This window comes from Trachinotus anak, unplaced genomic scaffold (genome assembly GCF_046630095.1).
Source record: "Trachinotus anak isolate AG129_WGS33_773 ecotype Australia unplaced genomic scaffold, CSIRO_AGI_Tana_v1 ptg000011l, whole genome shotgun sequence".
NCBI lineage: Eukaryota > Metazoa > Chordata > Actinopteri > Carangiformes > Carangidae > Trachinotus > Trachinotus anak.
Window position 1 is genome coordinate 6,030,406 of NW_027273862.1, and position 22,478 is coordinate 6,052,883.

Here is a 22,478-nt window from a genome sequence, read left to right on the forward strand (position 1 = left end):
TGAAGCTCCACTGACTGATGCTGTCAGTGACTCAGCAGGGGAATAGCAGCTCTGCTCAGGAGACACCAATGTGACATTCACTTTACGCTCCCTCTTGCAGCCCCTCTCAGATTCTCTCCTCATTCCTGTCTTTTTGCATCCATTACTGTTTGTTTGTCTTTTTCTTATCCGTTCTCCGACCCTCTTACATCTCCATCCATCCCGCCCACCTTTCATGCTGTTTTGTTTGCCTTGTTGTCATTTTCTCTTGTCACATCCTTTCCTTGTTGAACGTCTCTTACTCTCTCCTGCTTTCACCTTCACTCCTCCCTGTGTGTCTCTCTTTCTTTTCCTCTTTGGATCAGAAACATCCTAGACAATTGGTCCCAGATAACATGAAATACAGAGCACCTGCTCCACACACACTCACACACATCTATACATAAACATATTGTACAGTCTTCTTGTTAGTGCTGTTTAGTGTACTGTCTCATGTATAATGATACAACTGTGCGTGTGTGCAGTCCAAAGCAAAAGAGGACATTTTTCCCCAGCGGTCATTTTGTGTGATGGCACAACAGGAGCACAGGTGTTACTAATAACGTCAACAAAGGCTACATTACATTTAAGGGTTCAGTTTAAGTTCCCTGGTGTGGTGCATGCTGGATCACTGTCGTGGCTTACTAAGACACTGCAGTGTAAGGGCGGGTGATACAACAAATATACTCAAAGTATTGCAGTTTGTTCCAGGTGGGATGTAAATGACTATATCACAAACATCAAGTAAAGATTGTCACGTAATTGCTTTTAGCTGCCAGCATGAAATTAGTTTTTCATAAAATTGTTTTTGTATCTGGAGTGGAGGGAACTGGAGAGAGTGAAAGAGATGAAGCACCATTTTTAATGTATTTATACAAATTTAGCTTGGTCGTGCATTCCCCCTTTTTGCATGCAAGTTTAAGATTGATCCAAGAGAAACAACAAATATTCAGAATATTCAGTAAACAAGAATCTTTGCAGACAAATGTTGCAGGGACTAGAATCTCCACACTGCCATGATTTTATGCATCAAAAGATGAAATTGTGCATTTCTTAGTGCTTAAGAGGAGATTTCAAAATATTGAGATATATCATGCATCACAATATCATTATCTCCATCAGGAGAGACTAAACCTTTATTACCATGAGCAAAATGAGAGAGGAACAGTGATAAATGTGAGTCTTTTGGGATTAGACCCAAGATCATGATGTCATCATATTTGAAAAGGGGGTGTGAAGTATAGGAAACCCCCTAGGGTCTAGACACTGGTGGTGGTGGTGGGAAGAAGAGAATGCTGGAGATCTGGATGTGATGTGAAGTGGACTCGACCTGGTACTGGATGTGAAGACTGGAGGTGGACGGGGTGCAGCAATACGTGCTGAAATGACAGCTGACAGCAGGAGAGGGGAGAACAGATTTTAAAGTTTGACGGTGACAACATTATTGGTTGGTTGAGATCGTGGCGAAATCTGATTGGTTGCCAAAAGCACCCGAAGTGAGCTGATAACAAGAAGTGGGTTGAGAGAGGGAGAGAGCGAGACAGAATTGTCAATGAAAGAGGCATAAAGAAAGTCCACCTGAGTGATTTTAAGCTTAAGTTTTATGCTTATGCTTAAAATTACAATAACTGACTGATGTTTGTCTCTGATAAGTCCGGAGAGTTAGCATGACATATGTTTGCTGTTACCAAAGCTGAATCTGAGTCTGTAAACAGCACAACATATTTTCTTTATCCATCACTGGTGGTCTTCTCTGGCCTCTTCTTTCAATTAGCTTTTCTGGGCAATTCACAATTGCCCTAAATAAAATCCATTACTCAGGGTTCAGCTTGACGTCTTAAAGGCCTTTTTCACTGCAAATATATTAACTTGTCATAGTAAGAAACCCATAATATCAATAATATATCCTAAATCACTCCCTTGCTCACTGTTCCCTTTAAAATATACACTCGGTGGTTTACACTGATTTGAGATCATCTTTACTCATGTGACCTATGTCTCTGCGTGCATATTATTCCACAACTGTTATTTTCAGATCTACAAAACATAGAGCATGACATGGAGGATTGTTAGCAGAGGGTAGTGCACATGTAATGGACACTAGTGTTTAGTATCAGATGTATTGCCGCAGATGCTGTGTGTAGGAGACAGATGCAGTGAGGAAGAGCAAATGTATCACATCATCGAAGTGCCATTCATCTGTATCTGGTTGTATAGACAGAGGCCTGTTTTCCACATCAGGTGATGAGAAGCAGATCTGTGTGTAAGTGTGCACATGTCCACATGTTCTCTCTCCTGTGTGCTGTATGCTCTGTGTGTGTGTGTGTGTGTGTGTGGTTCATACACTGTGGGGCTGAACTCTCAGGGCCTGCTGGGATCTGCAGTCAAAGGTCCCCTTCTTACAAGCCATAAAACAGCCATTATAACACTGCAGTTGCTGAAAAAACATCCTACAGCAAGTATGATGTTTTAGGTTTTCTGACGTGAACTGGAAATGTGCACTGTCGTCCATGTATTGAATGCATTTCATCATCTCGCACTGTTCTTGAAGATCCTGTTGTAAAAATCAGTTGATCACTTCCCTCCTGAAAAATGTGCTGTGTGTACACGTTATCACTCGCACACTTTACATCTCACAAGTCGGCCCAGTAGTCTTGTCCTCCGCTGAGAGGGTTGATGCAGAAATGGACAAACAATAAACAGTAAAATTAGGTGCTGAAGCTTGTTACTTCAAACAGCAGGAAACCCCTGACTGAAGAATGGAAGGAGGTGATTTGATTTGGCTCTGAAACAGGTAACGAGGACCAGATGCCTCCATCACTGTGCGTGTCATGTGTTTGGACGTATGTTTATGAGTAGTATGTGAATGTGTTTGTGCAAGTGTCCGTGTGTATGTTGTTATACGTTGTGGATATCTGGGCTGAATGTCACTGCATTTGATAGCTGTGTGTATGTGTGTTTGTGTGTGTGTGTGTGTGTACTTGTACTTGCTACATAGTAAGGACCAAAAAAAGTATTTTACTAACAGAGTGAGGACATTTTGGGAAAGTGAGGACATTTTTGCCGGTCCTCACTTTTTGAGACACCTTCAAATCACATTTTTAGGGTTAAGACTTGGTTTTAGAGTTATGGTTAGAATTAGGTTAAGGTTAAGGTTAGGGTCAGGGTTAGGCACTCAGTTGTGATGGTTAAGGTTAGGGTAAGGGGCTAGGGAATGCATTATGTCAATGAGAGTCCTCACAAAGATAGAAGTACAAGTATGTGTGTGTGTGTGTGTGTGTGTGTGTGTGTGTGTGTGTGTCTGTGTGCATAACTGTAAATCCTGCCAATACTGCTCCACTTTGTAGATGTCTGGTAGTACTGAATGGGACAAATTTTGATAAATTGTAAACACGTGTGTGCATATATGGTATGTACGTGTGTGTGTGTGTTTGTGTGTGTGTGTGTGTGTGTGTGTGTGTGTGTGTGTGTGTGTGTGTGCGTGTTGTGGTGATTAAATTACCTTCAGTCTACTGTTTATCATCCAGAGAGGATTTTAGTGAGTCACTGACAGCTCTGTCTTCAGCTCACTCTTCATCATTAACACAGTGGATAAAGTAATTTTTCGCCTCAGGCTCGTGAGCTCAGATTGTTAAAGTGCTTGGTGAAATCTCTGCTCTCGCCAAGGGGAAACAAATACACACAAGTGCAGCACATTCAGACCGAATGCGATCCACTTACGGATTGTTTGCATTGCATCCAGAAGTCCACAGGGGCATCTTATTCAAACTATCACTCTCTTTTCTCCCTTAAGAGTTTCCTCTCTGTGTACTTTGGATGGGGATCAACAAATCCCAACTTGTGGGAACAGTAACCTGTTCGTTTTTCTCACACTTGGAGCTGACACAAGATTCTTTCAGCAAAGCTATACCACTCTCAGTTTTGCTGTTTCATTGCGCTTAACACTGTCCCCATCTTCATTTTCTCAGAGAGGACTTTTACGAGGCCTTTGAGTTACGCTTCCTGTGTTTAATGGAGGAATAATTGTCTTCGTAGAGCTGTAGACCAGCGTCGGACCTCCCAAAAAATTCCAGTCATCATCTTCCATCTTTTTCTAATTAGTGTGCACCTGAACAGCCCTCTGGACAAACACAATGGCTGTGTTTTGGTGTGCAATCTGCTCTAGATTAACGTTTTTCCAGCCCCTCTTATGGCTGCACTGTCACTGTCAATACCTCAACAAAACGAATCACCGGCCAATTCATAACAGACCGGAACGACATTGTTGCACTGTTGTTTGAAGTCGACAAGCCCGACGGGGCACATGTGCCTGCGTGTATGAAGCTTTGTCTCATGTAACAAAATGTAAACCTGAGAGTAGAGGAGGTGTGGAGAGTAACAGCCGGAGACTTACAACTGAAAAGTGTTATAAATCCCTCAATACCTCCCAGATTTATCAACATCAAGGCAGTCCCACAGCCATTTAGAAGACCTGGAAGACCTTCTTGGTCTTATCAGGGCATTACTTTGAGCCTCAGTTACACTCTCTGGTGGGATTTTTAGTGAAAGGTTCTTCTTTAAAACAGCTTTCCTGTCTGGCATGAAAACTTGAGCAGACACATCATTATGAGGGAGCTGTCTTTAGCTTGACCTCACTGCTTAGCTGCTTTCACTCACCCTTATCTTGTACTTACCCATCCCACTCTGCTCCCTCTTTACCCTCCTCTCTCTTTCCTTATCTCCATATCGGACCCTCAGTCACTGACTCCTGCACAATTCATTCAGTTCAGTGTCTTTTATTCACATTAATATATATTTTAAAAAAGCATTATCCAAACATTTCATGTAAAAATAAGTGTGACTTTTCACAGCTTCTCTTTCTGTCACACACACATACTGAAGTGACACATTCCTCCACTTATTTCTATGGCTATGTTTTATGCCAGAGAATTACACAATGAATAATGATGAAAACACATCAGTCTGGTAAATAGTGATATTGCAATATTTCCTGTGGTTTACCGGGTACTTTCACAATGTGGGAAGGAGTCATAAACATCTGGTATCAGTGGAGCAGTGAGTAACTCAAAGACTCTGTGGCTTAAATAATTACAGTGGTTAAAGATGCAAATATCTGTCCATCTGACAAAAAGATGTGTGATTATCTGGCATGAAAGGTCAATACTGATAAAGAAAAAAAATCATAATGAGGTGGTTGTGTTTTCTGATTGGGTCACTGATGTTGATGGAAACTTGCCTAACTCACATTTTATTTTTATTAATATTTTAAATATTTACTCCTACTTTTCTACTACTTAGAAATGTTGTTGGAAACATAGCACGTGTGTCCTTGTCCTCCCTCACATCTTTTCCGTCCTTTGCTGTCAGGTAGGATACCAAACCTCCAGATCCTTGTGGACTTGTAGACAGAGCAGATCACATGTGTGTCTGTCACAGAAATCAGCTCAGAGGGTCAGAGATGCCACATTCCTGCAATGACACTGAGCCTGGACGGGTCACAGAGGCCAGAGTCCCCTGGGAGAGCTCTGTCAGCCCTGAGACACACACACTCACATCAAGATGTGATTATCACATCCATGTAACAAGGGAAAATAAGGCAACAATAAATAGCAGAGCACTTACAAACCCATTCACTTTTTAACCAAAAACCATAGTATTTACAAGTCAATTTGAAAACCTAGCATGACGTGTAAAAATGAATCATTCATCTCCATTTCGTTAAAATCTCCTCAGTGGTTACTGGGAAATCGTGTGTGATGAAATGACGTAGGGCAATTCACAAAATCTCGCAAAGAACTGGTGAGATGCTGCATCATCCACCATCATCAGGTTGAGTTGGAACTGTGGTCTGTGGTGTCTGAGGTTTTGTGTGTGACGGAACAACGGATAAGTGGGAAAAAAGAGGTCTGGTCTCACACAGACACTTTTAATGACCATTCCAATGAGATGATTCCACTAATTTTCTTTGATAGTCATAGGGTATTTACTAGCTAAAGAAATTGCTTAGTGTTTTGGAGGGTGGAGCTGGAGTCTGGATGTTTTGGCAAACAACAGCTGGGTACAGGAACCATGTGCAGCATCTTGAAGTCTTTCATCAGTTATGCCTGTACAGAGTAAATCTATAACAGAACTGTAACCAGCAGCTGACACTGGCCAGAATACTACATGACAGTGCTGGGCAGATTGATAAACAAGTAATTCCCTCATAAATAAGCATATTTCTGAAAATGCTTTTAAGTGATCTGTAAAAAAAGACACAATGTACTGGATTAAAAGAAAACTGATAATAATTATTATTGGCATAAAAAAAAACCCCCACTAATTTTTGTCTTTACATTTCTGTTTGTTGTGCAGATTAATCAAAAGGTGATATAACCAGTTAAGTAGTGTTAATAAGGTGTTTAATAAGATTTTTTTTGTTTACTTTTTAGTAAGTGAGGCTTGCTGTTTCCCACTGCTTCCAGTCTTTATACTAAGCTAAGCTAATCACCACCTGGCTCCAGCTCTATACTTAGTGTGGAGACATGAGGGTGGTATCAATCTTTATATTTAAATTGCTTTCTAATATTTTAAGATGAAAAAGGTGGTTAAGGAGGAAAATGTTGCATTCTGTCACGACATTAAAAACCTCCTTATTTCCTCCTTGAAACTGCAGTGAACCAATGACTCATAAAAACAGAGTCAGACAGCCAGGGATTCATACATCCTGTAAGCTAAGGAACAAATCCCATCAACTTGTGGAGACAGGGGTGGGCAAGATAAACCCGAAACCCTGTCAGGACAGAGAGCGAAAGTTTGCATTAGCACAACCACTAACACTTTGTCAGCTACTGCCAGTTACCAGTTAACAAACAATATAAACAAACAAAACATGCTAAATACACTAACTGTTCTCATACATCTGCTAGTTGCCAATTTTAGTGCATCTGCTAACCATCTTGACATACACTACTGTTTCACTTGTGAACCTCACGCAAGCAGCGATGGTGGGCAGGGCACAAGGCCTGATCCAGAATTTCTCAATGAGGACGTAAGTGTAGATATGATTGCAGCCCCAGTTCTTCTTTTTTTTCACCTTTTATGTGGGAAAATCATGTTAAACAAAATATCAATCAAAGCAGAGTATTTTTACAGAGTTTAAAACATGACTGGAAAGGAACTTTAATTATTGTTGATCCAGCTCCTTCAAGTTCTGTTGCATGTCCAAAAACCTCAGCACTCATTAGCTGTAAAGATGAAGGCAGCAAGGGGCAAGTGGGAGGAAGACAGAGAGAGGGAGTGCAGTCAGCAGACACCAATAGAAAATGTTCATCTCATAAAATCAGTTCAACTCAATGACTGTGTCTGTTCAGATGTTCAGTGGTTGTATCAAAATATTTCTATGATCCCGGATTCATGACAGCAAGGAAATTAGAGCAAGGGACAGAAGGTTAAAGGGTGTTTTTAAAGAGGGGGTCGGGATGGGAGAATGGGAGGAGAAATGATGGGAAGATGAGGTGAGTGGAGAGAGGTGAGGCATAACATAGAGGAAGAGGAGGAGGAGGAGGAGTGCAGGTCAGCCTGTATAGTGGTGGAAGTGGTTCAGACCTCCTGTGCTCCCAGTCAAAGCTTTCTCTGTTAGACCTGAGCTCTGATGTTTCCCCTGAGGCCTGGGTCCTGGAAGTGGGCTAGCAGAGCAAATAAACATAGAGGAGGTGCTCACACTCGCCACACTAACACCTTTACATATGTATACTCACACAAGCTAAAGTGAATAGACACGCACACAATTACACACTAACACTAAAGGAGCTTAACATGCGGTTGTGCTCAACACCTTCACACCTTTATGAGGAAGCTGACCTAGACGGTGGTTTTGAGTGGATTTTTGGAGTTTATGACATGTTGTATTTAGGATGTTGGGACATTTTTTGAATTTTCAGTCTTTAAACAAGATGTCACAAGTTGGAAATTGCTGCTTTTCTTAGTTGTATTGTGAGATAAATGAGTGGAAAATACAAATTGGATTATCTTATAAAGTAGCATAAATGTGCTTTCACTGGGGATTTAAAATCCCACAAAGGGCTGTTGGAGAGAACACCTTATTAAAAAAAGTATAAAACTCCCCCCAGTTAGAGCAACACACTGAAAAGACAAAATACAAAACAGCTTTACATTAGAAATGAACAAAAAGAATATATGCAAAAAATGAACATGGCAGGCCTCCAAAAATGTGTTACACCACAGCTTTATTGTTGGTCTCATCATGCTAATGTGTTTCAGTGTAATCCTTCATCGCACCATCACATGCAACATGACCAGCCAAGTTTTTGAACTGTGTGCTTTGCTGAGCAAATAAATCAATTACAGCACGGTTGATGAATACAACATGCTGTAGTTGTAACACGTATAAGCTACATCAGTAAGAAGCATCCATCAAATTGACAAGACGTACACACACATGGCCAGTCTCCTGTCCTGGTGTGTTAAGAGGCCGTTGACCTCCACTGAGCTCCACTTCCTGTGTTCCTCCCACCAGAGTCCCAAGAGGGAACACTTTAGGCTGACAACAACCTTCATCCCTGTCTTTTAACCATCCTCTTCTTCTTCCTGTCAGTGTCCTCCCTCATTTCTTACGTGTGGCATTTCCTCCCCCTTCATCCCCCTCAGATCATCTCACATTCTTGCAGTTGATACACAGATAAGAGATTTATTTTAAAAGTCATGAAAAGAGACCAGCACTGAAGTTTCTTATGATCTTCCTCACATATATAAAACTCTATATTACAAACTGGGATAACAGCACTCTGTAAGAGGAATTGGACTCATAATACGGAGTGACTGCAGCATCATCTATGAGAAGCATCATCCATGTGGTGTCCTGATCTCTGGACCCCCGTGTTGTCTAGGTTGGGGACTGGGGAGGTAGTGAGGTTTTCTCGCAGTGCTATAATGAATATCCTGTCTTTGTAGCGCATTCCTGCCTGCAAATGCACAAATGAATCATGGTAACACTGGATGGGAAATCATAACAGTGAGCATTCCCCCTCTGGAAGGAGACCCCTTGCTAAAGCACATAATCTTCAGTGTAAAGTGATCCAGGCCCAGGTCTGCCTCTGGATCCTGTCTCAGTGTTTTCTCCAGTCCCTCCATGCTGATTTTGGCAGCAGCTGCAGCAGCAGACTGAGGGTCGTATGTGGGGCTGCCTGCACCTCTCACTGGGCAGGTAGCTGCTGGGTCGTCCACCACCAAGACCGGTGACTGGAGGGAGAACGTTGGTACCCAACGGCAAGACAGGATAGACAAGGGTGAAGTTTAGGGTGCTTTGAGTCAGGCCAGTGGCATGTAGACTCAGTGTGGAGTAGTTATGACATGCTGGATATTACACATGATATTTATTTCCCATTGGAAATCACAGAGAGTCATTTTGCCGCTTCCAAATTATTTTTAACTGAGAAATCATTTTAACAGTGGAAGGGACAAAAAAAACATTTCTGTGGTTGTTTGAGGTTTAACAATGCTCCCAGCAGGATCTGTATCAGAGCCAATCAAGGCATTTTCAATGGATCAGTCTTAGCTATGTAATAGCCAATCTATTTCCAGTTCTTTGTTTGTAATAATGTATCACACTCTGGCTACATGAGCTGTCAGAAGCAGCAGCCAGCAGTCACAATTAATGACATCCACACTGACAGTGTGTTAGTGGAGGCCAAGAGAGGCTGTCCAGATCCTCTCCAAACCTTTCTATCATTGTTATATTTTCCTAATGCAGAGCTAACCAGCTGTGAAATGTACAAAATCACAGCCAATTACTGCATATATGAATTTTAATATGGGCTTATAAAACTGGATCAGTTAATGCTGAAGGCCAGCCTATACAAAGTAGGTCCATACTTACTACAGGCTGAGCCATAACCTGACAGAAGCTGAACACAAGCACAAGGCAGAAGAGATAAACTACCAACAACATAAGAAGATAAATATCCTGTGTCATGTTTCCCACTCAGGACAAGGTTTTCAGTTCAGTACAATAATTGCAATGACATTTCACATGTCATTTTGGTCAAAATCCACTGAATACTGCAGTGAGTCTGTTTATGAGATCTTTGTGTGAATTATTCCAGCCATATTGGTTAGTAAAGTCATTCCAAAGGCTGAGTTTTCAGCCCCCCACATGGTCTTACAGCTGAAGTCCTGTGGGCTCCAAGAGGGCTGTGGTAACCCTGCACTCCAGCCTCAGAGAGAACTGATTAGCCACAATCAGTTTCATGCAAATCAAGTCAAATGAAATTTATTTATAAAGCACATGTTAAAACAGCTACAGCTGACCAAAGACAAGCTCAATAAATAAAATCATCACAAAAATCAAACGTCAACACAGAGAATAATTGAAACAAAAGACAAACAGACGCATATTCTACAAACAGCGCATCATACACCAGCCACTCATGCACACATACAAGCACAGTATAAGAAACAGAAAGAACACATACACTAAACAGCAACCTATCAGGTCAGGATAACTTGAATGGTAAATTGAAAATAAAGTATGTTTTGAGCTTGAAGGAGTTGATAGATGAGGCAGATTGATCTAAACAAAAAAAAGAGCTGTTCATCCTGGATAATCAACATTTGTAATGTAGCAGACAGATATTCCTGTTTAGTGCTGTAACGTAAAAGTGGCTGTTAAAGGCTTTGAGCTTTCCAGGCCTCAGCAAATCTTAAGAGGACAGAAAAATATCCCTCTGAATGAAATAAAGATGGAAAAAGCAGACACCTCATCAAATTTCACGAACAGGGGGCAACAGTGAGGCCAACAACATGTCAGTCTGAGGAGAAGGGAGAGAGACAGAGATTATTTCAACAACTAGTGAACCAGTGGAGCAACACCGTGAAACAAGAGGCTGATAGAACGGCCTGAATGTACATTGACATGTTTCAAATCACACGAACGATGTAGGGCGAGTGAAGTAAAGTGCACGGAGAGGACATGAAAAAGGAGAGAGGAGGAGACGGAGTCTGCTTGCGTCATGGATCGCTCTCACTAATAAGCCCTGACTGACATTAAAAGGCTGTACCCAATTACTGGATGGTATCCCAGCCCTCACACAGACTCTCACTCACACACATGTATCTGGATGTACAGATGTAGAATCACAGACACACACACACACACACACACACACACACACACAGCGTTAGATTATTCTGGGTTTTTAACACCACTACAACTTCTAAAACTATTACACATACAGACAAAAGAAACAGATGTGCATTCCCATCAGACACACACACACACACAGCTCATTTTAGATTCCACTGAGTGTAATGGTCTGTGTTTTAGAGTCATGATGACCGAGCCTGTTGCCTGTCTGACCAGCATACTTTCACATCCCTAAACAAAAACACACGGGTCACCTCTCTCTCCATCCTCATCTGCTTGTCCAGACGCTCTGGCCTCCTCTGTCCTGTCTGTCAGAAACACCCAGGGGAGAGCTGCTGAGGCTGCTGCATTTCTGACTGACAGGCGGCCTGCGGATGTATGTGGATGTGGAGGTTGTTGTAGTGAGATAACATGACTTTCACTGCTGCTGTCCTGAATCTTGCTCTATTATTTCGATACTGCTACCCTCTTCCTGTCTGCCCTGGTTTTTGTTGTTTTTTCTGTTTCATGCAAACTAGCAGCATAAGGGAGGGCAACGTCTGGACTTTGGCCCAGACAGTATTGGATGGATTGCTGTGAAATTATGTACATATTCATGATGCTCAGAGGATGAAAACCTTTGACTTCGGTGATCCCCTGACTCTTCCTAGAATCCCACCACATTTACATTTTTCTTTAGAGATACTCATGGGATTCAGGAAGAACCATAATAAACAGCTAGTAAAAAAAATGTGGGGACATGACTTGTGGCTTCTTCAGTTAAACATTAATTCTGACATTAGACTGTGTCTCTAAACTGGGAGAACAATGGGTATTTTATTATCTAAATATCACATGACCCCATTTCTTAAAAATGCTGAATTAAGCAACATTCATTAGTTGTACTGCAAATACTCAGCTGCAATACATTTATTCTGAGACATCCATGAAATCAATTTCTGTCCCTTAAAAGACTTAATCTTGCTAAAGAGTGATGAGATCTTTTAGCTATTTTGCAATAAAACAAAAAAAATCTTCTTCCCATTGTTAAAATCTCTTTTTGTGTGTAACTTGTTGAAAGATAACATGTGGCCAGAGTTTGCTGTGGTACTATAAAATGAACCTTGTGACTGAGTGTACCTTGTTTAACTATCACTGATAGAGGAAGGATTCAATTTGGTAATGATATTGGCAAAGAAACAAAGGAAATCGCGTCATGGCTGATACCCAGTGAACTTAATAAGGTCAGTATCAGCACTTACTGTATATCAGTCTGGCGGCAAAGGTATGAACTTGTGGAGTTCCTCTCCGGGACAAACCTGCATCTGCAACACATTATCCCAATTTAGACGACTGACTGATTGATTGATGGATTGATTGTCTGAGTGGCAGACTGAATGAGTGACGACGAACGTCTCCGCGTTCACTCTCCTGTCTCCACCTCAGCTCCATGCCCGGCCCTATCCATCCCTCTCAACACTCTGCAGCTACAGGCTTCAGATTAAAGCTGCTCTCATCTGGATTTCATCAGTTTGGGCCAGCCTCACCGTTTTATAGGTTATTTTTCATTCAGGAGAAGGAGGGGGGGGGGTCTCAGAGTGATTTAGGGTTACACTGCATGGAGGCTGGAGGAGAATAAAAGCAACTTGTTGTCTTGAGGGGGCTGTGAATGAAGCAGCATGCTACGGCCCCTCCGGTAACAGCATGCAGTTTTAGGACTTTTGCATTTCTTCCCCTTTTTCTTCAACCTTGTGTGTGTCTGTGTGTGTCTGTGTATGCATGATATTTGTTGTATGGCGGTGCTGCTCCAGTTTCTGAGCCATTTCCTCTCTGTTTTTCCAACTGTAATGTCTGTAACATGTGGTGGATTGTTGTGGGAATGCTGGACGGGTGTCACTGCCAAACACCATAAATCAGTTTTGGGAGAAATTGTTGCCCGGTATCCATTGCAAAATGCTGTACTTCAAAAAATACAACAACCACAAAAGCAGAGGCTGCAAAGGAGTCAAAAACCTGAATTAAGTAATAGTTTTTTGTTGTTTATTTGGTGAGAGTTCAAGTACTATACAGGGAACAAAAAGAGAAATAAGCCAAATCAGAATAAGTAGTGCCTGAACTGCAAATGCACTTCCACATCAGTGGACATGTTTTTTTTTTGTTTTGTTTTTTTTTTTACTGTGGAGTGAAAATGGGACAGCAGAGCAGACGACAGGCAGCTGCAGTGACAGTCTGCTGAAATGTTTAAAGCTTATAGATGTTTGCAGTAACTATATAATATTTAAACTGGCTGTGGTGCAGAAATGGCCACAAAAATGATTAGATTGCATGTCATTTATTTTCAGTTTATGCAGTGTTACCATAGATAGTTACACTATAATTGGAAGTTTGACTTTATGTCCTTTAACAATAGAGTTTCAGGCCTGTTGTCTGTGCAGGATCTTCTCTCTTAGTTACCTTGTTGTGATGTAGGCTGCTAATAAGTCAAATATTAACTGGGCTTACCAATTACTGTGATCACTGTCTCTGCCTTTAGCTGCTTCTTTAGGTCTGGTCTGTATGTTGATACCGTCAGCTGCACACATGCCTCTGAATGACCTGTCAACAGTTTTCCAACATTTCAGTAATGCAGCTCGTGACAGTTATTGCAGACAGAGGCACATCTTAAATCCTGGATATCAATTAATCAAGAAAAACCCCTTTTATGCTTCTATGAATGGTTTCCCATATTTTTAGATCTGCCCTTCATAGCCTGGTTTGTGGATGTATACAGTATTTTAAATGTGATTCTTTTGTATTTCGAGACTGACGTCTTTCTTAGTGTCAAAGTGATGCTTTACATTTGACACAGCAAAATCCACATACCACTCTGGCCTTCTCATGCCACAAACCCAAACTCTTTTTTTTCCTGCCAAGCGTGAAAGGCCTGCAAGATTCACCCTGTGTTGCGATGCCAACCCCTGGTGTATAGTGTGTTTGATGATGAGTTTCGCTCTTCAGGTTTTAGATGAAATCCACAGAGTTTAACGGTCTAATTAGTGAGCTTTAGAGGCACTGGTAGGTGGATTTTGTCATTTTTAGACAGATCCAGACTGACTGCGCCGCCCTGTTCCCAGTCTTTATGCTCAGCTTAGCTTCATATTTTCTTTATATGAGAGTGGTATCAATTTTCTCATCTAACGCTAACAGAAAGGGAGCAAATGAGCATATTTCCAAGATGTGAAACTATTGTTTTAATGATTAGATGCTGTAGGGCTGGTCCAGCTGATTTTAAAATGGTGGTAGAAATACAAACCTCTGATTACTATGTCTGCTTTTTTTTCAGGAGGAAATGCTGTGAAGGATTCAGGTTTGTGATGGGCCAGTGCATACCTGAAAGTAGGTAAACCATACACACTGTCCTCATGAACTTCACACGCTCTTAATCTGATAAAGTTTGCTCAAATTCAGCAGTTTATGTATTAGAACATGTTGCACAAAACATGATCAGGGGATCACATTTGTCAAAGAAGTCAAGATAATGTGGTTATTATGGTTGGCCTATGTCAGTTTGGATTATTTGGAGTGGTTGGGTTTACTGTGTTTAAGGAGTCCTCTCAGATAACTTTGCACATAGCTGTTGCATAACTGAAACAAACAACATACCAGCCAAAAAGGAAACTGCACACAGTTTTGGCACAAACAGCTGCCACATTTGTTGTGGTCATGTAAATAAAAAAAAAACAGGTTATTGTGATAATTGGCACAATCAGGAACACTGGTGACCAGTTCTGACAAAAGTCATCTGTCAATACTTGAAATATACACTTTAGTATGCCTTCATAGAGTAACAGTGATTACATTGGCCACTAGAGGACACTGTTTCCCAATGAACATAACAGTCAGCTGATGCATTTGTGCCTGAAACTCATGTTGCTGAGAACCATAAAATAAATCAAATGTGAACCACACCAGTTTACTACACAGTCTGATGTTCCATTGTGTCTTGAGATGAATCAATCTTGATTTTATCATGTTATGTATTATTTACAGCAGCACCTCCTGTGTTCTGTCAATAAAAATGCCAAGCTTTTATCTCTTTCATGCAACAGCATATATATATATATATATATATATATATATATATATATATATATATATATATATATATATATATATATATCACATATGGTGAAAAGGCCTCAGTACTGATCTGAGGACTTATCTATGTTTCCCATTTAATTGAAAAAGCTCTTGTCGTGGTGCTTTTCATATCCCAGGCCAGAGGCTTTCACTGAGGCATAAAGGCCCTGGGTTTTTGTGGGCTCATAACATGCAACATGTAAGTCCAATGCATGTCTGATGGCCTATTTCACAGCGGATATGTTGGTTATATATTACTATGGAGTGCACTACATTTACCCTCTGTCATGTTATTTGAGTGTGAAAAATGAGTGTGAAATTTACATATCATATAAAACTGTGGCTGTAGGTGCAGACAACTTTCAGCTAACAATCCCACAATGTAATACATGGCATTTCATACTACACTTGTGCGAACCTAAACCTGTCAGTGATGATCCAAAAAGATGTTGATTCATACTTATCAGACATCTCCATTTCCTGCTCACTATAGAGCACTAAGTGTTAAGTTCACCTGGGAGCAATGAATGAGTGAATGAGGGACTGATTTTGGTCATAGCAGAAAAAGCAGAAATGGCTCTTATCTATTTAAGTGTCCCAGTAAGACGTGACAGTGACCCAGGACCCTGAAACTGAAGCAGATAATGGCATTCAGCCATCAGTTTTTTTTTATCTTTCACACCTCTGCTTTTTCTACTGTGACATGTTAAAATGTCTTCCAGCTGTCCTCTAGCTGTACTGGTCAGTTCCCAGCTGTGGATGTGGAACTTTATGAATGGAAGGAGGTGGTGGTAATACAGAGCAATAGTGTTCATGGGTAATTATGGAGGTGTTTTGGTTTTCAGACAGTGTTCCTGAATAACTTGAACATGCTTAGTCCAAACACTGTCTGCCATCTCTCCCTCTCTGTAGATGTAGATGTTTGTGCTGCATCCCCCTGCGAGCAGCAGTGCACTGACAACTTTGGACGAGTTGTCTGCACATGTTACCCCGGCTACCGCTTTGACCGAGAAAGACACCGCAACCACAAATCTCCTTACTGTCTGGGTCAGTACCCCACCCACCCCACCCATCATCATCATCATCTCTGTTAAATACTTATGACCGCCATGTCTATTACTGGTATGGTATATGTCTCACTCATTTCAACACACCAGTTCCTTTTTTTGTCCTTACAGTAAAAAAAAGTGAACTATTAAAGAGGTCCTTCACACAAATAACTTCTGTTTTACTTCTTTAAACATCATCATATTTTTATTTGTCCTAACTGGAAAACAGTGTCCTCCTTCTGTTTTGTACAGCAAAGCATTTTCCGTCTGTGCCATAAAGCAATTCAGCAGATTTCTGACCAAATCTACGCCACAGCGTCACATGAAGTAAAATGCCTTGTACAGTTATAGCTCAAAAAATACACAAAGGGCTGAACAATTTTTAAATTATGAAAGAAATAAGTAGACCACACCTACGGCCATGGAGTGAGGATGAAGAATAAATTTCACAAGAATCTCACATGTAAAGACGGAGAACATCTCAGAAACTGATCTGTACTGATGTGTGTTAATGTCAATATGATACATGAACTGTAGCATCTTTAATCTTTAAAATAAGATTGTTCTTTATTAGAGCCGCAGTGGGGCTGTTGCTCACTTTCTCTTTGTCTTCCGTTCTACTTTGTGTCATTGCATGAATAGCATTCATTTTTTAGTCACCTCCAAACTTAGATTTTGATTTCATTGATCATCTCACACAGACATTGATGAGTGTGAGCACTCAGGAGGCAGCATGTGTGACCATGAGTGTGTGAACACGGTGGGCAGCTTCCTGTGTCGCTGTCACACTGGTTACATCCTCGCACCGGACCAGCGCTCCTGCATCCCCGTACACAACTGTAAGTTTCTATGGTCTCTGTTGGTCACCGAGGTTGTTGAGGTTTGTGGGTCTGGATAGGAAGCTGTCAGCTGCAGATTTGAGTCAGTGTCCAGTCATAAATTGAGATAGAATAAAGATGTTAAAAGATGTTTAATGAATTTATCCTTTTCCCTCCACCTGCCTAAAGTCAGTCAAAGTTTGTAGCTCAGGATCAGCAGAGCACAAACTATGATATATCAAAAATGAAGATGAATATGTTAATAGATCAGCTTTTAAATTATTGTAATGCCACAACCTGCAATTTATGTTTTTTCAGTCTTTCTGTCAATCAGTGACTGAGAGTCCTGTATTTATAAATGTAAGTGTTTGATTGAGTAAAAATAGCCTGAATTTATATGTAAAGAAATGTATATGAAAATGTTTTGTCTTGCAGTGAGTTCATCGGGGAAGTCAGACACCTTGATGAGTGCTGGTACTTGCTCATTCACCTGTCAGGATTTTATGAGCATGAAAAACAGTTTGCTACAGCTTAAACTGAGGCTGGGCAACGCACAGTCACTGAACCAGGTAACATGTTTTATTTTATAAAGGACGTAGTCCATTGTAAATCTAAACTGTGTTTTTTTTTCAGTGCTAACAGTTCTGTAGACTTCACTCACCTTATTTCTGTATTTATCCTACTTAGTCTTTCCTCTTTGTGTTTGTAGGTACCTGGCCTGGCGAACAGCAGTGACAAGCCATCTCTGGGGAGGGCAGGAAAAAGTTCTGATAGCCCCTGTCTTCCTGGTCTCCCCGGCCCTCCAGGAGCTCCTGGAGTACCAGGTAATGTTAAGATAACTGTAATGTTTGACACAGTATGAAATCCACCACTGGTTCACCATGTTAAAAAAGAAAGAATAAATACTGCTCTGTTTTCTATTATGAGATTACTTTTATGTATTGTCTCTCTATCACTTAACCACCTGTCCTCACCAGGACACCCAGGAGAACCAGGAAAGAGAGGCGACCCAGGGGAGAGGGGCCCGCCTGGTCCTCGGGGGCCTCGGGGAGACATGGGACCCATGGGTCCAGAGCCTGACCCTAAGCATGTCAAGAGAGGCCGCAGGGGGCCAGTGGTAAGAAAAACCTCCTGGTTCTATGATTCAGTGGTTATTACGAGATTAAGCTCCCTCTAGATTCCTCTAGTCAAAGTGACATAAAGAAAACTTTCCTGAAACCTGGAGCAAACCATACAACTATGATTTTGAGAGAGATTTGAGTGAGATTTACCTGTTATAACACACAGAAAAACATTAAAATCATGTTAGATTACTAAGAAACTTTCATTAAGTTTTGTCAGTAACTTACTTTCTAGCTCTTTGGCCTGCTGGTCACTAAATTAAAACTTGTCTCTTTTGCAACAATGTCAAGTGCTTAAACAGCTGTCCAGTCACAGTACACATATGAGACCAACCACAGGTGAGTTGTTGAGTTCTCTTTTAAACCATGGGCGTATTCAGTAAGCTCGTTACGACGCCTTGCTACGTATTTGTCCCAGTGGCCCAAAACCATTTTGTCCATAAACATCATTTTAGAAGGGACATCTGAAGCCTGTTGACAGGACACCTCAAAAACAAGGTCAAGTACTACTGTCATCAATTTTTAAACCATAAAGGTTTCATACTCATAAACCTTTACCATAGGCTAGAAAAGCTTGTTTTAGGTGCATGAAGTTATCCCAGTGTAAAGTCTATGGGCCGAGCGGGACCCTACAACTGACACACCTGAATGGACAGCAACCAGCAGTATCACACCTGTGCTTTGCCCACTGTGACATCAGGACAGGACACTGAAAAATAGTCCAACTGCTCTACATTTGTAACATCATACATGAATGTGTTAACCGAGTTTATCCATCGGTTTCTCCTCACAGTGTTACCGTGACAGCCAAGTTTTTGACTCACTCACTGCAGGTTGCTCAGCTGTCAACGGTCTTCAGGTGTTGTGTTGAAAAGCTTGCAGAACGTCTTATACCCATGTCTTATCATTTACACAGGGACCACCTGGGGCAGCGGGAAGAGATGGAATAAAGGTCATTATCACATATTTTTTATTTATTCATGTGTTTGAAATTCTTGGCTGTAAGTGTGTCCGCTTGTGCTTGCGTGGAGCTACACCGTCGCCACCTAGTGTCTGGTATACCTTCAAACATGTCACTGAGCAGATAGGCTCCACTGAAGCTGCTACACTGGCAGCTTGGATTGCACTGAATTACTTATCAAGCTATAAGCAGGTCTGAAAGGTTCCTGTTTCTTTGGTTCTTCCGTCCTAGAAGATACTTATTGTAGTATAGTAAAGATAATATTGTATTGTACAAACACTGCTTTTACAATAGTGCCTGTAAATAAATAATGAAATTTATTTGAACCTGCTTGGTATACCATCACTGTTCAGGACAGTGTGGTTAAGTTGTTAGTCAGTGAATTGTGCTCTGACTCACCGCTGGTTCTCTGTGCAGACATGATGCTACATTATTTGTAACTTTAGTTCCATAGTTTCAGAAAACTGTTTATGTTGAAACTGGGTTGGTCTGTGCTGTTTCTCATCTACAGGGTGAGAGAGGAGCTCCTGGTCCCAGAGGTCCCCCTGTAAGTTTACTGTATGGATTTATTTAGTTTAGTTATTGGATTCTAACATTCTTTGCTGACATACTTCCCATGTTTTCTTTCCCACATCAGGTTTTCAGCTTGTTTTTTTTTTAGTTTTTTTTTTTTTTTTTGTAATTAGTGCAATCAGTGTAGCCTTCACAATCTTCAAAGTCTAATTTATACAATTGTATAATTGTACAATCATACAAAAAAGTTGGTGCATAATGCTTATTTTGTAATTTTTTTAATTTTTTTTTATCTGTGTACAGTTGTGGAAAATGAAATGCAGGGCATCTTAATCAATTCCTCAATTTCCCACCTGTCTCCAGGGACCACCCGGCTCTTTCGATTTTCTTCTGCTCATGATGGCCGACATCCGCAATGACATAATTGAACTGCAGGAGAAGGTATTTGGGGAGCGGCGAAGTATCTCTCTGGACAGTCCTCCTCAATCCAGCGGAGAAGTGGATTTTGTGGAGTGGGGCTCTGGACAAGGAGAGCTCATGCTCAACACTTGACTTTTGACTTCCTGGTCACAGTAATAGACACTTGAACCCAGCAAAGCAATCACCCTTCACTCTTTTCTTCATTGATATAGGATGTTAGTGGAGAAAGTGCCAACATGTAAATAATTCCTAAAGTCACAGCTGGGATGAACTGGGCAAGGAGCCTTGGCTACATTGTCAACACTACCACAGACTGTAAAACACAGAGATTCACAGATTACAAAATCAAAAATTGGACCACAGTCTCTCTGCAAGCGCCGTCTTGCTGCAGTTCATATGCTGTGGTGTGAGTGAGGGGTGTGCGTGCAGGACATAGAGTGAGAAAGACGCAGTATGAGCCTTTCTGTCTGAGTCTCTGAGCTTTGCCTCTGAGCTGAACCACTTCAAACGATGGACTTTATCGTCTACATCTCTTCCTGTTCCTGAGTCTGTAGATGGAGGCTCTGCAGCCCCTGACAGTTTGCCTGCAGGGCGTTGGTACAAAGACCCAGGACCCGCACTGTGAGCCTCCTGCACCTGTCTGCTGTATCCAGCCCACAAGTCTGAGCTCTGCGGCTACTCTCTACTCTGAGGCATCTTCAGAAATTAATTCATGAGATTCATGAGTACGGACAATCCCAATGTTGTACTGGTGGACAAAAATAATGACGTATTGTATAATGATGTATTGTTGAAATTGTACAATTAAACAACTCTCAAGTTCAAGTACGATAAAAAACATTTACTGCAGCGAAATGTTCTTCGAAATATAATTTAAAAGAAATGTTCTTTTAGATTAGATTTATACTTCATCTTCTGAGCGTAAATTTTAGATAAGTAGAATCCTCTGGTATCTTCTGCTTAGAAATAATATGCAAAAAAGATTGTAGACATAAAAACGTTAAATTAAAAGGATAAAGTAATAAAGTCAAATTCAAAAAGTGATTCTAAGAAAACATGTTTTTAAACTTTTATAACTCATATATTTTCAGGCAAGTTGAGTATGAACGTGGACCGTGGAGTATTCTTTATTAGAAATATGGTCCTGGAAAGTTTGGCACATATTTTCATATTTACAATCACCACTTTTTTTTTAATTTAATTAAATTTAATTTTTATTTATTTATTTTGGCAATGGGTCATCAAATCAAATTGGGTCAACATTACAGGTCTGACAAAAGTTAGTGCATTGAAAATTATGTTTGTAGTTGCTGATGCAGCAGAAGAGTGAATGGATGAGTAACTTGTGCCATGCAGTTCAGAATTACTTTGCAAGCAGAATATGATTAAGATTAGGCAGTTAGATGAAAGGATTACTACCACTCCACCATCAGTGCCATATGAAGCTACCACCAGCTGCCAGCTAGCTAGCCTTGCATGAAGACTTGAAACAGAAGGAAGCCACACTATGCAAGAGCCAGCCTAGCTGTTTCCAGACTTTATGCTAGTGTCAAGCTAAGCTAACCAGCTGCTGGCAGTAGCATAATATTTATCATAGAGTCATGATGGTATATCAACACTCACTAACGCCCTATGTCTTTGTTTAATCCGTATACAAACCTTTAGATGAGCTTCAGAGGGGCTGGTTGGCAGATTCTTTTAAACCTTTGTTCAGAGCTCTCAGATCTCCTTGCTCCACCTTAATATTTAATGGATAAATAGGAGAGTGGTATCGGTCTTCTCCACTAAGAAAGTGATTTCAGAAAAGAATTTTCATAAAATTTCACCCTATGCCTCTAACTGCCTAATACAGTGGCTTTTTTGGTCATTTGGCGCCATTTTGTTGGCACATCCACAGTAAATACAGTACATTTAGAATATATTTACAGTATATTTAGAATCTAACCACTCAGCAATCCCAGAGAAGATTGTGAGAAATTACATATATACCTGTAATTACAAAAAAGGTGGCTGATTTAATTTTCTTTCCTTTTGGCTGCTTGTGTTTATGGTTTATAGTGTGAAAGCTGCATTAGCATGAGCAACGATAGACCTAGTAGAAATGCAGTGCAGGTCACCAGCACAAATGAGTGAGTCAAGTTGCAGTAGTTGAAGGATCCGCAGCGCCCTGTTTATTTGTATGTCCAGTGGACACAAAAGTCACGCTCACTGTCCAGGCACTGATGGTTCCCCATTCTATAGTTTAACTGAAATTTTCAAAGTAAATCTGTTATTATAGTGGTAGCAGTGAACAACTTGTTTTGATCAATTGGGGCTATTATTTCTTGATCAGCGAAA

At 40.8% G+C, this 22,478-nt stretch overlaps 1 protein-coding gene across 1 annotated transcript in view; it reads left to right on the top strand.

Moving 5' to 3' along the window:
* Positions 1-20,966, top strand: part of LOC139628287 (collagen and calcium-binding EGF domain-containing protein 1-like) — a 32,836-nt gene extending 11,870 nt beyond the window's left edge. The window contains exons 4-12 of the mRNA XM_071489850.1: positions 14,463-14,515; positions 16,172-16,306; positions 17,010-17,147; positions 17,562-17,695; positions 17,836-17,950; positions 18,104-18,243; positions 19,164-19,199; positions 19,720-19,755; positions 20,085-20,966. Coding sequence (XP_071345951.1) covers positions 14,463-14,515; positions 16,172-16,306; positions 17,010-17,147; positions 17,562-17,695; positions 17,836-17,950; positions 18,104-18,243; positions 19,164-19,199; positions 19,720-19,755; positions 20,085-20,273 — 976 coding nt within the window. The 3' untranslated portion in view covers positions 20,274-20,966. The remainder of the gene's footprint in view (positions 1-14,462; positions 14,516-16,171; positions 16,307-17,009; positions 17,148-17,561; positions 17,696-17,835; positions 17,951-18,103; positions 18,244-19,163; positions 19,200-19,719; positions 19,756-20,084) is intronic.
* Positions 20,967-22,478: the final 1,512 nt, after the last annotated feature.